We start from the raw sequence: 17,058 nt of genomic DNA, 5'->3' as shown, positions 1-17,058 counted from the left end.
TTCAACTTCATTTATTTTTACAAATTGTTTCCTATCACAAATAAAATTTAAAATTAAACGTACAATTGGACGGGGGAACTGCATATCCAACATTTTTCTCGCAAGAACATGGGGCTGTATAGTATTGAATGCCGACTAAAAGTCAAAATACATGATACGTGAAGAATGGCCTTTATTTGTATTATCAAGATGGGAGTATAGACTGTGTAATTTATGGAGTATAGCATCGCCTGTACTCCGTGACGATCGATAAGCGAATTGCAATGGATCTAAAACCTTTTCCACAGGGTTCCATAATTCTTAAAATAATACGTTACAAACTTTTCATAACAACAGAGGTAAACGCAACGGGCCTTAGATCATTCATACAAGTAATTTTCGGTTTTCTGGGTACCGGTATTATGCATGAAAGTTTCCAGAGATCAGGGAATGTATGATTTAAGAGACAAAGATTAAAAATATAAGTAAAAATACCATCAAGATGAGGCGAGCAGACCTTAAGTACTCGTGGTGGAATCTTGTCTGGACCAGCAGACTTCGATGGATTGAGTTTCATGAATTCATTATGAACATCAAAAATACTAACAATGAATTTAGGGTCATCTTCAGTGACCCAACATGAGTTAAAAAAGGATCTCATTTCTTCCTTAAAATCATAACCATTAAAACGATTATAAAATTCATTTAGCTCATTTACATATTGCACTTTTACATTCGGAATTGGGGTAGGTATATTACCACCATTGTGTAGCCACTCATGAGTTTCATACCCTGCCAGACTTTTTTCATATTGTTTGACTTAAAGTTTTGTTCGACATTTTTCTTAAATATATTCTTCTGTTTCTTAATTTCATATTTAATCTCACTAGTCAGTCTTTTCATACGATTGGTATCACCCAACTTAAATACTTGCCGTTTCTCACACAAAAGTAATTTGACGGATTTTGTTATCCAAGGTTTGTTATTAGGATAAATTTTAACTGTTTTTACTGGCACGCGTTTGTGATACCATTCAAATCTTCTTCATCAGTAAAAATATTCTAATCGGTTGTTTCAAACTCTGTTATTAGGGCTTCTTCAGCTTCGGGTGACCACTTGCGAACTTTAATAATTTTTGGTTCGCATGTTTTTATAAGTATACGGTACCTAGGGCTAAGTAAAACCAAATTATGATCGGAGTGTCCCAAGTTCAGAAGTGGCGACGAAGCATAGGCATCTTTCACATTTGAAAAACATAAATCAAGAACCGCATTGTCTCTAGTTTTACATGTAACATGTTGATAATATGTGACCGTTGTTTTCTTGAGTTTACACCTGTTGAAGTCGCCATTTATAAGTACTAACGCTTCAGAATGCGAACATTCAATGTCCTGAATTATTTCAGCAACCTCATTTATCGCATTCTTTTCGAACTTTTTTTTCTGGTATATATACCAAAACATTAATGACATGCGAGAATTCCCTGGGCAAGTAATAGGGTCGAATACTAACCACCAGTACTTCAGAATATGGTGTACATTTGTGGAGCTTGAGCGTAGAATATACATTAAATTTAGAGATTTATTTGATTTTATATGATTTTTAGTCAATGAATTATAAAAATTAATGATTTTCGTTGAAAATCCAAGATGGCCGCAAAAATGGCCACCAAACAACACCATAGGACATTTTTTTGTATGGGAACATCAAAATTCTTTCACAAGACACTTTAAGGATTACAAAAATTTTAGTTAAAAAAATATATCCTGGGGTGCATGGGAACCCCCTGTTCCTAAATATATATGGCGATAGGGGTCACCCTGTCGAACACCTTGCTTTACTTCAGAAAAGGTGATGCATTATTATAATATTATTATTTTGTTACACAGGAGCTCATAAATCTCAATAGAAAGTTGTTACATGCTTATTAATGATTTTCCAAAAGAGTAAAGCTTTCCAAGCTTTTAAACATAAATGACCAGTCTAGATTGTCGAAGGTTTTTTTAAAATATACTGTATAACATGTTTTAAGCATTTTTATGATTTTTTTTTAAATCTGTTATAGCAATCATAGCCTAATGGTAAAATCACTGCAACAGAAGGGATATCATATTTTAATGACTATTACCGGTTAATCATCTTTTGGGAGTTCTCATTATGGTATTTCAATAGGCCTACAGTTTAGTTTTCACCTTCTCTGATCTAATTTGGTGTTTACAGTAAATTCATGTGACGTTTCCTATTGTGTTTTTTTACCCTACTATTAAATTAGCATTTTATTAATTTTAAATGAAGTAATAATAGGGAGCGATTGCACGACGACGCGTCGCGACGGTAGGACGTAGAACGTAATGACGTCACATAAAATCATCTGCTATGCGAGAACATTGAATTCTCGCGATCGCATGGATTCTAGGATGCAATTTGGCCTAATGATGTTTACATTCAGAGCCTTGTGATAAATTACATTTATAATTCTTAAGGGAATAAGTTTAAAGGCATATACAATGTTATTTTTGCAGGATTTCTATAAATTGTATGCCTGAGGCCTATTATTATTTTATGGTGCAGTAGTTTTTACGTGGGTCCTTTAGCAAGGCACTTTATCGGCATTGCTTCTCTCCACCCAGGATTATAAATGGGTATCTAAGGAAGTTCGAGCGCAAAAATGCGGGGTTTTTTTCTATTATCTAATAAAATTTGAGCCCCGGGGTTGCAAACCCATTAGTGGCTCATGGAAAATATGGGAGTTAACCGTTGGACGTAGGATCCCTGTTGGCAAATTTTTGGAGCCACCACTGATCCAGTCCTCTCAGCTCCGGAATACGTCAAGTAGCATTTGTCTGTAATTTCGTTAATATAGTATTCATTTCATTCAATATTCAACGCAATACAAGACAAAACATACAAACAAGATGTTTATTTCTTGAGGATTACCAAAAGTGCAAGCAATATGAAGTGGTTCTCAAATAATAAACATCAAAAAGCAGTATAGAAGATTCAAATAGATCAGCAATAAACTATTGGAATTAAATTAACATTAATATAAAATGCCAGTAAAAAATACAGGGGAGAACACAGAATTGTAAAATGAATTTTACGATTCATCTTCTTCATCCGCAAGTAATCTAGAAACCCAATCCCAATTATTACAGTATTCCAATGGTGGACAATGATTTATTCCTAAAGATAAACTAATAAAGTTCAAAATATTCAATCATAATTATTGTATCACTTTTTTTTATCCAGTGGTGAATATAGAGGTGCGGGCCGGCCGTGGCCCCCCCCCCCCCGGGGCCCCCCCCCCCCTTTTTGGAAAATAAAGATAGGAAAAAAAGAAAGAAAAAAAAATAAGTAATCGCCCAAAACGCCTCAGAGGTTATTTTCGCGCGTCTAGAATAAAAAATCGCTGGGGTAGTGTTGTCTCGATCGGTCCAACTTTCGACCCCCTTTCGCCCCTCCCCACCTCCTCCCTTTCGGACATCTCTGCATTCTCCCCCTGCTATTTTATAGCTGAATCTAAATGTTTGAATGAATGATGAATAACTTTAAATCATGCGAGACCTGGTTCCTATTCCAAATATCAGGACAGATTCACTATGTGAATGCCCATATTTAATCAGTATGATGCATACATGCCATGTTTTGGACGGATTCAAGAAATGCTATTTAATTTTTGTGGGCATGTTCAATGCCGTAGCCAGGATTTCAAACAGTGTGGGACAGTTCAAAAGTGGACCCAACATAAGAATGGACCAAATCAAAGAGTATTTGAATGAAGCTTTGTGGTGAAATTGTTTTCCCTTGCTTTGTTGAGCAGAACGGCTGTGTACGACATTGTCTGGGTAATGCCTGTGTCTTGTATGCTGTGCCGTAGATTTCCGTGCGTTGTATGGTATATCGGGTACTGTGGCTTGGTTTCACGTACTGGTGTGACGATGTTACTGAACAGACCCAAAACCAACACGAGGCGGGCATAAGATCGTGACCGCGAGTTTTCTTGTTGTGGTGTTCTTCAGTAATTAAATGTGCAACACTGCAACTATATCGATTTTTACTATAGGCCTACTTGCCCTTGATTGTGTGCAATGTATAATGTAACTTCAGTCTCAAAACATAATAAAATTGTATATTGTAACCTTTGCTATGTCATGTATTATTGTATTATATTGTAGATCTAAGATGGTCGGAAGAAGGGAGGGAGATTGGAAGTACAGACGTACACATCTTTCCGATTGACCACTTGATGCAGGGAATCTCGGGAGCTAAACTTATTAAATTATTATTATGAGGTTTTTTTTGTACACCCATTGTTTTGCTGAGTTCGTGTTAGCCACGTCAGAAGTGCCGAGTTCGTGTTAGCCACGTTAGAAGTGCTGAGTTCGTGTTAGCCATGTTGTAAGAGCTGTGTTCGTGTTAGCCACGTTAAGTGCTGCGATCGTGTTAGCCACGTTATAAGTGCTGCGATCGTGTTAGCCACGTTAAAGCACTGAGTATTTAAAATTCTTATTATTCATATAATTGTTTTATTCCTATTATTACTATTATTATTATTGCATTGCCGTAAAGTGTTGATTGTAAATTGTTGATGTATATATATTATATATGTTTGTATGTATGTATATGTATTATATTATTACGGTATATATTATTGTAGACCAATGTGTAGTTTATTGATAATGAGCGCAACTAGCTAATTACCATTGCTATGAATTAGTGACTAACAAGATAATGGTAACATTATTATTATGGATACTATTATATTATTGGAAATCGTTGTTTAGTTTATTAATGCTAATGGGCAGTACTAGTTAATTATGTGTTACAGAGCATTAAGTGTATATATAGCAATAGTTAACTGGACTTATTGTTAATGTGATGTGTTGTGGTTAATAAAGTTTAACAAGAGTTTAATTCCGTGTCGTAACTTATTGCCAAGGTCCTGTGTGTTTTAAAATTTTGGAGGAACTTGGGGCAGACGCGAATTATTTACTGTTTGTGTATGTGGTTTTTACAGTTTTTTAGACCGATAGGTTTACAATTTTAGGTGTTTATTTAGGACCTTGGTTTTGCAGCTTGTGATCTTAAGCCGGGCACTCATTGCGTCGTACGACCGTCGCACGACGAATCCACCTCTGCTTCCGGCGACCGATAGACGACGTAACGCCGTCTGCTGATTGTCAGTGGTAGTCTGAATAGATCCTCATTAAAAAAGCGATCCGTTGGTTCCGCGCCGTTACGTGCATTCCTCGTCGCTTTGCGCAGTGAGTACCCGGCTTAAAGCGGGTTTTCCACTAGGCGAATTTATTCACGCGAATCAAAGTTTTGATTGGTTGCGCATTTTTTCGCTAGCAAATACTCCGATAGAAATGTGAATGCGCATGTGCATAAGCCGCCGCTTTCCATTCGCGCGAATAAATTCGCCAAGTGGAAAACAGTCTTAAGGCTGTGAAATAAGCCTAATTATAATATAGATTATAATAATCTTCCTTTTATTTGACAGCTAGAAATGTGAACAGTTTTTATTGACAGCTTACAAAAAATGAATGTATAACCTCAAAGTCCAAAACGATTTCAAGGTTACAGTTGAGAATGTTCGCATAGTGTTGTCTATTGTGTGCAACCAGATGTAAGATATTAGATTTAGATATGACGAATAATCAGGTAAGTTATTAATATTTTTAATAAATATTGGTCCAAGCAAGAAACTTGAGAATACCTGCTTAATCTTTGAAGCTTGACCTTCTAACATTACTGGTAAATGCCGATCAGAAAAAAAAGAGAAATATGTGAAAATTTTCGGCAAAACCATAAAATTTTAGTATATCTTTGGAAGTTAAAAATTCTGGACATTTGAACAGTGGTCGCACGAAAACTCGAGAATACCCTCATTGGTATCTTTGAAACTTGACCATCTAACATTACTGGTAAATGTCGATCAGAAAAAAAGAGAAATATGCAAAAACTTTTGCCAAAACCATAAACTTTTAGTATATCTTTGGAAGTTAAAACTAATACATTTTCAGCACACTGTTAGAAAAGTTCCAGACGTTTCCACAGGTTCACTCAAAATTGATTGGTTAATTGAATTAGCATAGAATGAGATTGAATATGTTTCTGAAAGGAGCAAACTTTTCCAGTTAGCGGACAATGGTCCTCTAATAACAAAAATAAATCTGTAACAAAACAGACAGCAGTGGTAATGTGATTAATATGCTCCAATTAGCCATTAGATTCGAAATTGATATGATATTGTTGGATAGAATCCAAATAACATAACGAATAATGATAATAGCATAAACAAAATGTGAATTGAAATGAAATACGCAAAAAAAATGAAAGTAAAAGGCCATAATGCCCAATAATTATGAATATCACTAAGGCCTACTTAATTTACTTTACTGCCATTTAACCAATTAGCCACAAGACTCCTCAGCCTTGACTGCCCTGCTTATTCCTGTATAATTGGTAGCGTTCTTCGTGATCTTCACTTGTATATGCTTAAATTCGTTTTCGCGAAACAGTATTTAATGGCTTGACTTGACTTTTTTGTGCAGTCTTTGAATGTGACCCAAGAGTTGCCATCTCGACTCTCTAAGGTTCTATATTTGGAAGCAGTCTCATTTATAACTCCGCCCTCACTTGTCGCGATAAACTTTAGGATATCAACATAAAAACAGCCGGAGGCTGTCGAATGGGGACCTGTAACCACGTGGGACTTACCTTCAGAGAACTTATATAGAGCACCGCAATAGAGACTGGTATTCAAACGTCCATAGGAAACAACAGAAGAGGGTGACTATTTCTTCAACAAGAAACACATAGGCCTATTCAAAAACGACGAGTTGTACTCAATTGACAACAAAACGTAAGTTAATTACCCATTTTGTATTCCCAGATCATTGCATAAAAAATATTTTATTAGATCCCTTTTGTTTCTAACAACCATTTATATTCATCAAATTTCATCGGGAGTGCGCATTTCCCTTCCCTTTCGTGTTAACGGTTTGTTGTTTGCCAATTTTTATTTTCCAATCTGATTTCGGGTCTGAATACTGTCAGCGCCTTGTGACGATCTTATTGTGGAAGGCGCTCTACAAATATCCTACCATTACCATTATATAGAAATAGCCTTAGATGAGACAAATTATAATTCATTTATTTTTTCTCTTTTGTGGAGATTTCACCCGTCATTATTTCGTTCTCTTTCGTTACCATTTTATTTTATTGATAATCAATACTACTATAATATTTTTATTTAATTATATTAATTTTTGTAACAGAGCCAAAAATATCTTGAGCTTCAATGATATTTCTTACAAAAATTCTTTAAATAATGAAGTAAATGAAGTATGTTGGTGTAAAACTTGACAAACACCTTACTTGGAACAATCATATAAATTACGAGATAGAATAAGGAAATAATCTGGAATTTTATTTAGCTTAAGACACGTTGTACCATGTAACCAATGCTGTAGCCAGCTATAGGGACAGTTGGGACAGTCCCACACAATTTTTCCATTAGGTCCACAAAGAATGGGTCCACATTTTTTTAATGGGTCCAGATTTCTCATATTTTGTGTAAAATGCGTCCAGATTACTCATATTTTGCGTAAAATGGTTCAAATTTTTAAGAAAAGGTGTCCAGATTATTCCTATTTTTGCGTCAAATGGGACAACTTTTAAGAAAATGGGTCTACATTATTTGAATTTACGCGTAAAGTGGGTCCACCCCACTGATCTCTACTATAATAGCTGGATTGCTTATTGGCTGGTTTTGCGAGGCCACCGACGCTATGTTAGGGGGCCTAAGTGATGACGTACATTTTAGACAAATTTCTTTTGGCCTTTGTTTAAATTACTGTTAAAAAATAACGATACTTGCATAACTTGTTATTAATAAATTTGAATTTAACGTAATGATTATTATCATCTACTTGCAAGCAAAGTTATTTGCGTTGTTAAGGATGGACGTCACTATAACAACGCAACTTCACTCGCGCTTTTGAAAACTGCATAAACAGTCGCATCTAGTGGTTAGATGGTTTGAAAAAAAATCCTACGTTAAATTTAAATTTATTATGGAGAGTATTGCAAGAATCGTTATTTTTAACTATAATTTAAACAAATGCCAAAAGAAACTTTTCTAAACTGGTACGTCACTTAGGCAGTCCAACATGTCGTCGGAGGACTTACTTTTTTCTGTACCAGGATTGGCCGATGGGCAATACAGATATTATAGTAGTCCACCCTGATATTGTCCCACACTGTTTGAAAATCCTGGCTGCGGCATTGCATGTAACATTTTACTTTTGCTTTATAAAACATTTATTCAGTCAGTCAATAATTATATTTAAAGTTTGGGGCAGCACTTATAAATCCCATTTACATCCAATTTTACTTGTTTAAAAGATGTGCCTTAGATGTATTATTTTCTGTGATTTTTATCTTCCATCAAAATATTATTTCGTTCCCTCAAAATAGTGTAATATTTTTCTAACCATTGTAGCCGCCGCCGTAGATCGGAATGTATATATTTTAGACTGTATTATTTTACACTGTAAATACGAAGACAAGTGTAGTGCTGCTTTCATATCTTGGCGACAACTTGACGTACTGTAGTCCTTATTGTTTAGGCTTGAAAAATAGCAAGATTAGGCTGAAACAAACATTTTATTTTTGATAACGGTAAATGAAGGACAAACAGCAATTTTCAGACTAACAAATCTATTTAATCACAAGCTTTCGACCACGCAGTGGTCTTCTTCAGGTGAATGTGCTGTGGTCAGGGCATTTCTCTAAGTTTGGATCCTGGCATCCTTTGCATCTGTTTTTCTGATTGGTATTTCCGGGATTGGGGAGAAATAAAATTTTATACAAGTATCTAGATTTGCGAAAGACATTCATTCACTTGATAATTTTCCTGAGTGTCGAAATGATAGGTTCGGTCCATATTATATTTCCATACTTATTCGCAAATCGATCGACTTTACGCTTAGATTTTATTTTAAATTTACGATTTTATAGCTCAATATGCTTAACCACATGCACGTCTTGTCACTGCTCGTCTTGTCACTGGGACACCTAAATTCCATCACATCACCCCTATCCTTCGTCGTCTTCATTGGTTGCCAGTGAAACAGCGTATTGAATTCAAAGTACTTTTATATGTTTACAAATCAATTCACAAGTTATCACCACAATACATTTCAGAATTAATTAAGGTTCGTTCTGCAACTTGCACTCGTTCCCTCCGGTCAACAACTGACTCAAACCAATCTTTATTGTCCATCCTTTCGGTTAAAGTCTTGTGGGGAGCGATCGTTTATGGTTGCTGGGCCCAAGTTGTGGAACTTGTTACCTTTATTTATTCGTGAGTCACCTTCTGTCACCATTTTCAAAGAACGACTTAAGACCCACTTATTCTCATCCCTTTAATTTATATATATATATATATATATATTTTCTATTTCCATGCCAGCTAGCTTTTATAGCTTTAACTAGGATAGGAGGCGCCCGAATCCGAGATGGCCGAGACTCAACAGGTGCTGGCTGTAGTTCAATTAGATTGAACCCTAGCCAGCGATCAGGGCGTATCCCCATACTTCGGTTTGGGTGCTGGCATGGTATTCAAATTTCACTTCTTTTTTATTTTGTGGTTTTGGTTTCCGTTCCATCTTTACACTTGCCTGATAGCGCTTAGAGACTTTTTGTATTTTGCGCTCTATAAATTAATAACCATTAACCATTAACCATTAGTTTGTCTGTTACCAGTAAACGCGGATATTGTGTTATGTTTGTAAAGTAGAGTAGTGCATATTCAAATTTGTATGTTTCTCTGGATTTCGCACTCATAACCATGTTCCTTTAGGGGCTTCGTATTACGATAATAAATGGTATAAAAATCTAAAGCTGATATGATATTTTTAAATTGAAAAATTTTTTTTGAAAATGATCATACCAGTGGGCCTAATAAGTTAATTTAGCTAATTTCTTAGGTTTCGCAATTTTGATCTTAGGAGGATAATGAATGGTGTACACATAGTAATGATTATGCAATCTAGGATTACTGACTATTATTTCTTTTCAAAACAGTTGAAAGAAAAATGAATAGCTTACGTTTATTATTGATGGCTTTAGTGGTCGCATTTGTCAGTGCAGAGCATTATAGAGGTGGAACCTTCAGTTGGAAGGCAACTAAAGACGGTAAGGTAAGGATATCTATTTATAATATCATGGGCTACCGTTGAGTAAGGTAAGGATATTTATTTATACTATCATATAGGGCTTCCGTTGAGTAAAGGTAGGCTCAGGTCGACACGGAACTGAAAGGAACTCAACCTCAACTCAACTCAACTCAACTCGTCGACATGAGCGCTCCGCGCAACTGAACGCAACTGAAAGGAACGGAACTCATGTCGACTTTGAGCAACTGAAAGGAACTGAACTGAACTGAAAGGAACTTGGCTCATGTCGACTGGCAACTGAAAGGAACTATTGGCTAAAAACATTTTCCCCGCGAAATCCCATCAACTGCAAAATGTCTGTAATGTTTTTATTAAGATATGTAATTATTTTTAAAAGTGTATCTACTTTATTTTTTTGTTTTGAAAATGTCGACCGGCAACTGAAACAAATGGTGCCTTTGATTAGTCGACAGAATTGAGTGTTTAAATATTTCATTTTCTTCGAAATCTCATCAACTGCAAATAAATGTTTGAATGCTTGTAAGATTAGACGTGTGGTTAAAAATAATAAAATTATTTTTGAAGTTTATCTACTCTTTTTATTTTTATTTAGAAAAGTGTATCGCACATTGGTCTATTTGAAATGGGTTCATGCAAAATCTGGTGGAACAATTAAAACAAGAAAGGTCTTTTTCTATATGAAAAAACAAAAACAAAAACAACAAGTATACACGAATGCATTTTATACGTGACAATGTTTACATGAATCAGCAGTCAAATATGTTATAAAAATGTATTAATTTAATATTACGCGAATGCAGCAGCATACTTTTGATAGAATTCATAATTTAATAATACACTGCAGAGGGACTTTCTGAAAAAGGAATTTAGCTTTTCTTGACCTAGGCCTAAGCCTAGGCCCTAGATAAATGTTCTACTGTTAAAGAATTTGTACAAAACTAACTTCAAAAACAATGCACACTCCCACGAATTACTGGATTATTTATAATTTTATAATTCGTAAAAATGGATTTTGGAAGTGAGATCTGCATGCCAGTTAGTTGTCAAGTCTTGGCTAGTATAGTAGGCATGGCATAGGAAGCCTGCCTTTTTTCTACACTCTAGGCCTAGCCTAGGCTAGCTAGAATATGTATATGCTGTATTTTTATTATTATTATTATTATTATTATTATTATTATTGTTATTAGGCCTAGCCTAGGCCTATTTGTTATTGTGTTAGAATAAAAATCTGGCCTATTGCCTATATTTTTTAAAACAAAGAATAAAGTAATCTGCCATTAACAAAACATTGTAATATAATATCTTTTTTCAGTTAATGTATCTTGATTACGATTAATATCAGGATCAACGTTTTCAGTTCCTTTGAGTTCCGAATCAGCATTTTTTCGCGCTTTTTTCAGTTCCTTTCAGTTCCGCAAAAAGTTGAACAAGGGCAACTGAAAAGAACTCAACACAACTCAACTCAACTTGACTCATGTCGACAATATGCGCGACTGTCAGTTCCTTTCAGTTTCGATCAGTTGCGTTCAGTTCCTTTCAGTTGCGCGGAGCGCTCATGTCGACGAGTTGAGTTGAGTCTTAGTTGATTTGAGTTGAGTTGAGTTCCGTGTCGACCTGAGCCTGCCTTAAGAAAAAAAATATGTTACTATTTACCGCCCAGGCGCGCTTACACAAATTAATGATGGAATATTATATCGTAGTTCCACCCTTTTAGGTCTTATCATAAAGAGCATTCTTTTATATCTATTTATAGTTTAAAATATCGTAAAATAATCATTTTATACTAACACGCATCTACAAGATATTGAACGAGGAGTTGTTACTACATAAGCACACATGGCAGAATTTATATTTAAATTGAAGTACAGTACAGTAGGTCTACAGTCAAAACAGCACAAAACAATGGGTAAGTCAAACGCACCACTTCTGTGAGTACCGCTAATACAACAATATTATGAAAAGGTCAGAAATAGAGAGATATGGAAAACAGTGATGGTTTACTGCCATTCGAATAGAAATACAGAAAGAAAAATGAGAATAGAAGGGAAGGAAGAAAACGAAAGCACAACATGAAAAATAAACACAGTGCAAGATTTTTTGTCCATACTGTGGAAGGACTTGTGCTGCTAAAATCGGACTCATAAACGCCCTCGGGAAATTTTTTCAAGCATTAAATCTAACCTTCGTATAATAATTTTTCTGGTATACTATGTACAGCTCTACAAATTGCTTATTAGAGATTTAGGTCTACGCTGTAGCTTTCATCTACAAGCACTGCAGCTTACTCAGTAATAATAATAATTATAATACATAATAATAAACATAATAATAATAATAATAATAATAATAATAATAATAATAATAATAATAATAATGATAATAATAATAATAATAATAATAATAATAATAATAATAAACATAATAATCATAATTTGGATTGAAATAGATGAGTTTTTAAATTGAGCTTAAATGAATCCAAGGAGCGAGTTTTTGACAGAGAATGGTAAGTCGTTCCACAGAAATGAGGCATAAAAAAACGAAGGTTTTTTGGCCATATTAGTTTTCAATCCCTTGCTGTGCATTTCACTTGTCCTTAGGAAAGGTACTTTATCTGCATTGCTTCTCTCCACCCAGGAGTGTAAGTCGGTATATACTTGATTTTTCGTTTTACTAGAATACCTTCATTTAACTTTGATTGCATTCTTTAAAAAGCGTACACTAAAAATACAATTATTATAAATTTGTTCAAGATGAATTTTTTAAAGTTTTAATGATTTCCAGGTTTTTTTTTAGATCTACTATAGTTATTACAACCTATTTCATTCTAGGTTGACATTCAGTGGAGGCTATCATGGGCGCGAGAGCGAAAAGACGATAAAAAATATGGCACATATCCATTCAAGTGTTCGGAGTCGAAGTTGCGTTTAGATGGAGAAGGGTATTTGATATGCATGGAGTGTACAAATCATATTGTCTACCCAGAAAGTTTATACTTAAACTGCACAAATTGGGATGCGAAGGAAAATTGGATTACAGGAGTGGGCAGGTTTATATATACACCGGAAGAAGGAAGACGCCACTTCACACTTTCGTAAGTTTCTAACGAACCTTACATTTTTCTTATTTGTTACCGGTACTTTCTGCCACTAACTTCAACAGAGATTATTTTAATGCACTGGCCTATACAAGGTCGGCTCATATAGCGTGCAATGGTTGAGTTTCCAAATAGGCCTACCTCGTTATTAGCATTGCAGCAATAGTTCGAATCTCACTAACTTCGCGGTAGTTGTGAACTTGGTTTTCATTTTTTTTTTAAATACTTTTTTTGCTGCAATTTAAAAGCCAATTCTCATTACATCAATGATGAAAAGTCCTATGTTCTGTTGTACAAACACACATAGTCATTCTATTTATTACTGTTATTATTATTATTATTGTTTTTGTTGTTGTTGTTGTTATTATTATTATTATTATTTATTATTATTATCTCTTTGGAAAACATATTGGTTAAAATTTAAATTACATGAATGACATTATCGTTGGTTAATTGAATAATTATCTTATCTTGCACAGGTACCAACTGTCTAATAGACGGGGTGAATTCAATTACGGCAGCCAGTGGATATATAATATGAAGAATTATGGTACTGCTGGCCTTGCTTGGAGAATGGTCACCACCGTTGACTTGAACATCACCAACAACTCTCCAATCACGACTCATCCAGCAATGATCACTTTCATAAAGGAATGTGGGAACGTGTCCGTTCAAATTCCAGGTAAACATAAAAACAAATCCAGAAATTATTTATTTTTAACATAGTGTTAAAAACATACCATCTTAAACACTTTTTTTTTAATTTGCCGACTTTTTAACTGTAATTTTTTTTTAATTGATAAGACAATTGAAATTTCTTGCAAAGAAAATATGCAATTCAAATATTTTGTCTTTTAAGGGTTTTAGCTTGATATACATTAAGTATACTGATGCAATATAATACATACCCCAATTCTATTTTTTATGAAGTGACAGACCCCGATAATGACGATGTAAAGTGCCGATGGACAAACAAAGACAACGAGTGTCCTAAACAAGCTTGTAATTACAAAGGATGCTCTAACCATCGCGTGTGTGGAGATCCCTTCCCAGGTGCCACAGTCGATGAAAATGAATGCCGTTATTTCTTCCCTGTTTCCCAAATGGAACCGGGATGGTATGCTGTACCAATCACTCTTGAAGATCACCGACGAGGTGTTCCTGGTCGTTTGGAAAGTGGCGCTCTTAGCAAGATTCCGCTTCAGTTTCTCATTAAGGTCGAATCAGAGGGTAAGATTTGTATAGACTAAAGTAATTGTACAATTATTTATCATATCGTCACTGAAAGATCGAGCTCCAGGGTCGTGACCAGGGAACGGACGAGGAACTTGTCTCGTCTAGGAGGGGTTTTTTTATACTCTCCCATGGCAGTAATATTTAATTTATGTGTTTCATAGATTGAGTAAGTTTTCACAAAATCGCTCGCTTTTACAACGCAAAATTCTAGTGCATGCGTAGAAACTACATAAATTTGGGCATGGTGGCTCAGGGTTGGCACGGTGGGTTTACAAAAGGGCCAAATGCATATGTCGATATGCATAGCCAATACACAGGTTATTTTCACTTAACCCTTGCAGGATTTTATTTTAATATTCAAGTTTATGCTAATGAATTATTGTCATTATATCATTTTAGTCCTAAAAAATAATATATTTTTAGCTTTATCGAAAACATGACATCAGTATGTATGCAGCGGAGATTAAGATTTTGTTTTCATAATTTTAAAGAGAAAATAGGCCTACTTGAGAATTTTATACAATGGAAAATTATGATGTGGACGGAGGTATACACTCTCGGAGTGTGCTCTAGTTGTTATTGTTTTCACTACTAAATTAATATTATTATTATTATTACTATTATTATTATTATTACTACTAATATTATTATTATTATTATTACTAATATTATATTTCTTATTATTATTACTATTATTAGTACTAGGCTACTACTATTATTATTACTATTATCACTATTATTATTATTACTATTATTATTGTTATTGTTATTATTATTATTATTATTATTATTGTTATTATTATTATTATTATTATTATTGTTATTTTTGTTATTGTTATTGTTATTATTGTTTTTATTGTTGTTGACGTTGTCATCATCATTATCATTATCATCATCATTATTATTATTAATATAATTATTATTATTATTATTATTATTATTATTATTATTATGTTAACCTTGTAATTAAATTACTTTAGAAGAGTTAACCAATATTATGCTTTCGTTGTGTAAAATAAAATACAAAAATTGCCGGCTCCCATTTTGCCAAAATTTTCAGTTAAGATATCGCTCCCATAGTTACTTTTGGGAGTTATAGGATCAGAGGCTATGCTTGCAGTTTGTAGTAAGTGTTGGTCACTAGCAGACCTTTTATTAATTTCATTTAAGACGGAAAGGTGCCTCAGAAATGACAGAGTAACCTATCTTAATGTTGCTGAAAACATCTATAAACCAAAAGAAATCTTTTGCACCCTTGAGCGCGACCCACACGGGCTGCGCCAGGTTTACCTTATCTTATCTTAGGCCTTTTCCTCATCGTCATAATGAGAAGTGATATTCAAAGTAAAAATCACACGAAAACTACTAAAGAAAATTGAAAAATTTAACAAACAAAAAAACTCAACGTCAGGGAAATTCGAACTATGACTGCTATTATTAATCAAAATGTGTAGAATGACGTCATGTTTGAAGAACAAGAAAGGTGATCAGCTTGCCGGTCAGGAAAACAATGTGCATAAACATAGGAATAATAAAAAAATAATTAGAATAAAAATTAATTAGAACAAAAACAAAGGCTATTTTAGCTAACGCAGGAAAAGCCAAAAAATATCAAGTAAAAAACAAAACATAAAAACTAACGCGAAGTTTGTGGGGCTCAAACTATATAGATGCAATGGTAATAGCGAAAGTGATATGGAGACTCATAATCTTTGCTAATCTCAGGACATTTCTCTTAGAATGGTCCTCGTATCAACACCCTACATTTTCAGTTAGATCAGTAGATCAGATTTTGAAATATCTGGTCTGGGACCTTTTCCTTTGAATGGTCCTCCATCCACACCCTACTCCGGATTGTCACCACAATTTCATCATTTCTTCACTCATTTAGATCCATTGATAGGTTTATATTTAGGTTTGGGACGTTAAAAATATAGATGACGGATCGTCACCAAAACATATGAATTTTCTTCCTTGTAGCTTGTTTAAAATTTTCCAACACTTTAATTCAGATCAGTTGATTCGTTTTAAAAATATTTGGTGTGGTGTTTGCCTTTAAATCCCTTAAATTGGTCCTCACGTCGACACCCTACTCCCGATTGCCACTAAATTTCACGCGGCACATCTTTGGCATATAGTATATGTTTGAACTCTTATACACATCTAGATGTGTATAAGAGACAGATCCGCTAGTGTAGCGGATCACCAAATAATGCTGAAATATAGAATACATGCAAAGTTGGAGGTAGCTAGAGGCTTGAGATTTAATAGGAAATAAACCCAATTGACATGACTCGAGGGCCCGTCCATGAAATCAGCGATTGTGATTGGTGGTTTGAAATCAGCGTAGCGGATCGAATCTACGTGTTAAATTTCAAAAACACTTTCACCCACCCTTCTCTTTCTACCAAATATATAAGGCGTGGATTTAGAAAGGGATATGGTAGTTGGTCTTGTCACTGAAAAAAACCCTCGAAGCCTGCTATCAACAAAAGCCAAATAAAATACTGTACTGTACATCATGATCTTAAACTCTTATAT

General features: G+C 34.5%; 1 protein-coding gene across 1 annotated transcript in view; it reads left to right on the top strand.

Moving 5' to 3' along the window:
* Positions 1-6,518: 6,518 nt before the first annotated feature.
* The window catches only part of LOC117106817, a 26,130-nt gene continuing 15,590 nt past the window's right edge, over positions 6,519-17,058 (top strand). Inside the window, exons 1-5 of the mRNA XM_033248279.1 lie at positions 6,519-6,847; positions 10,075-10,190; positions 13,016-13,278; positions 13,761-13,963; positions 14,212-14,511. Of these exons, the coding sequence (XP_033104170.1) occupies positions 10,086-10,190; positions 13,016-13,278; positions 13,761-13,963; positions 14,212-14,511 (871 nt within the window). The 5' untranslated portion in view covers positions 6,519-6,847; positions 10,075-10,085. The remainder of the gene's footprint in view (positions 6,848-10,074; positions 10,191-13,015; positions 13,279-13,760; positions 13,964-14,211; positions 14,512-17,058) is intronic.

Source organism: Anneissia japonica, unplaced genomic scaffold (genome assembly GCF_011630105.1).
Source record: "Anneissia japonica isolate Jap-2015-1 unplaced genomic scaffold, ASM1163010v1 scaffold2471_len1564793_cov202, whole genome shotgun sequence".
NCBI lineage: Eukaryota > Metazoa > Echinodermata > Crinoidea > Comatulida > Comatulidae > Anneissia > Anneissia japonica.
This window is presented reverse-complemented; position numbering and strand designations above follow the sequence as displayed.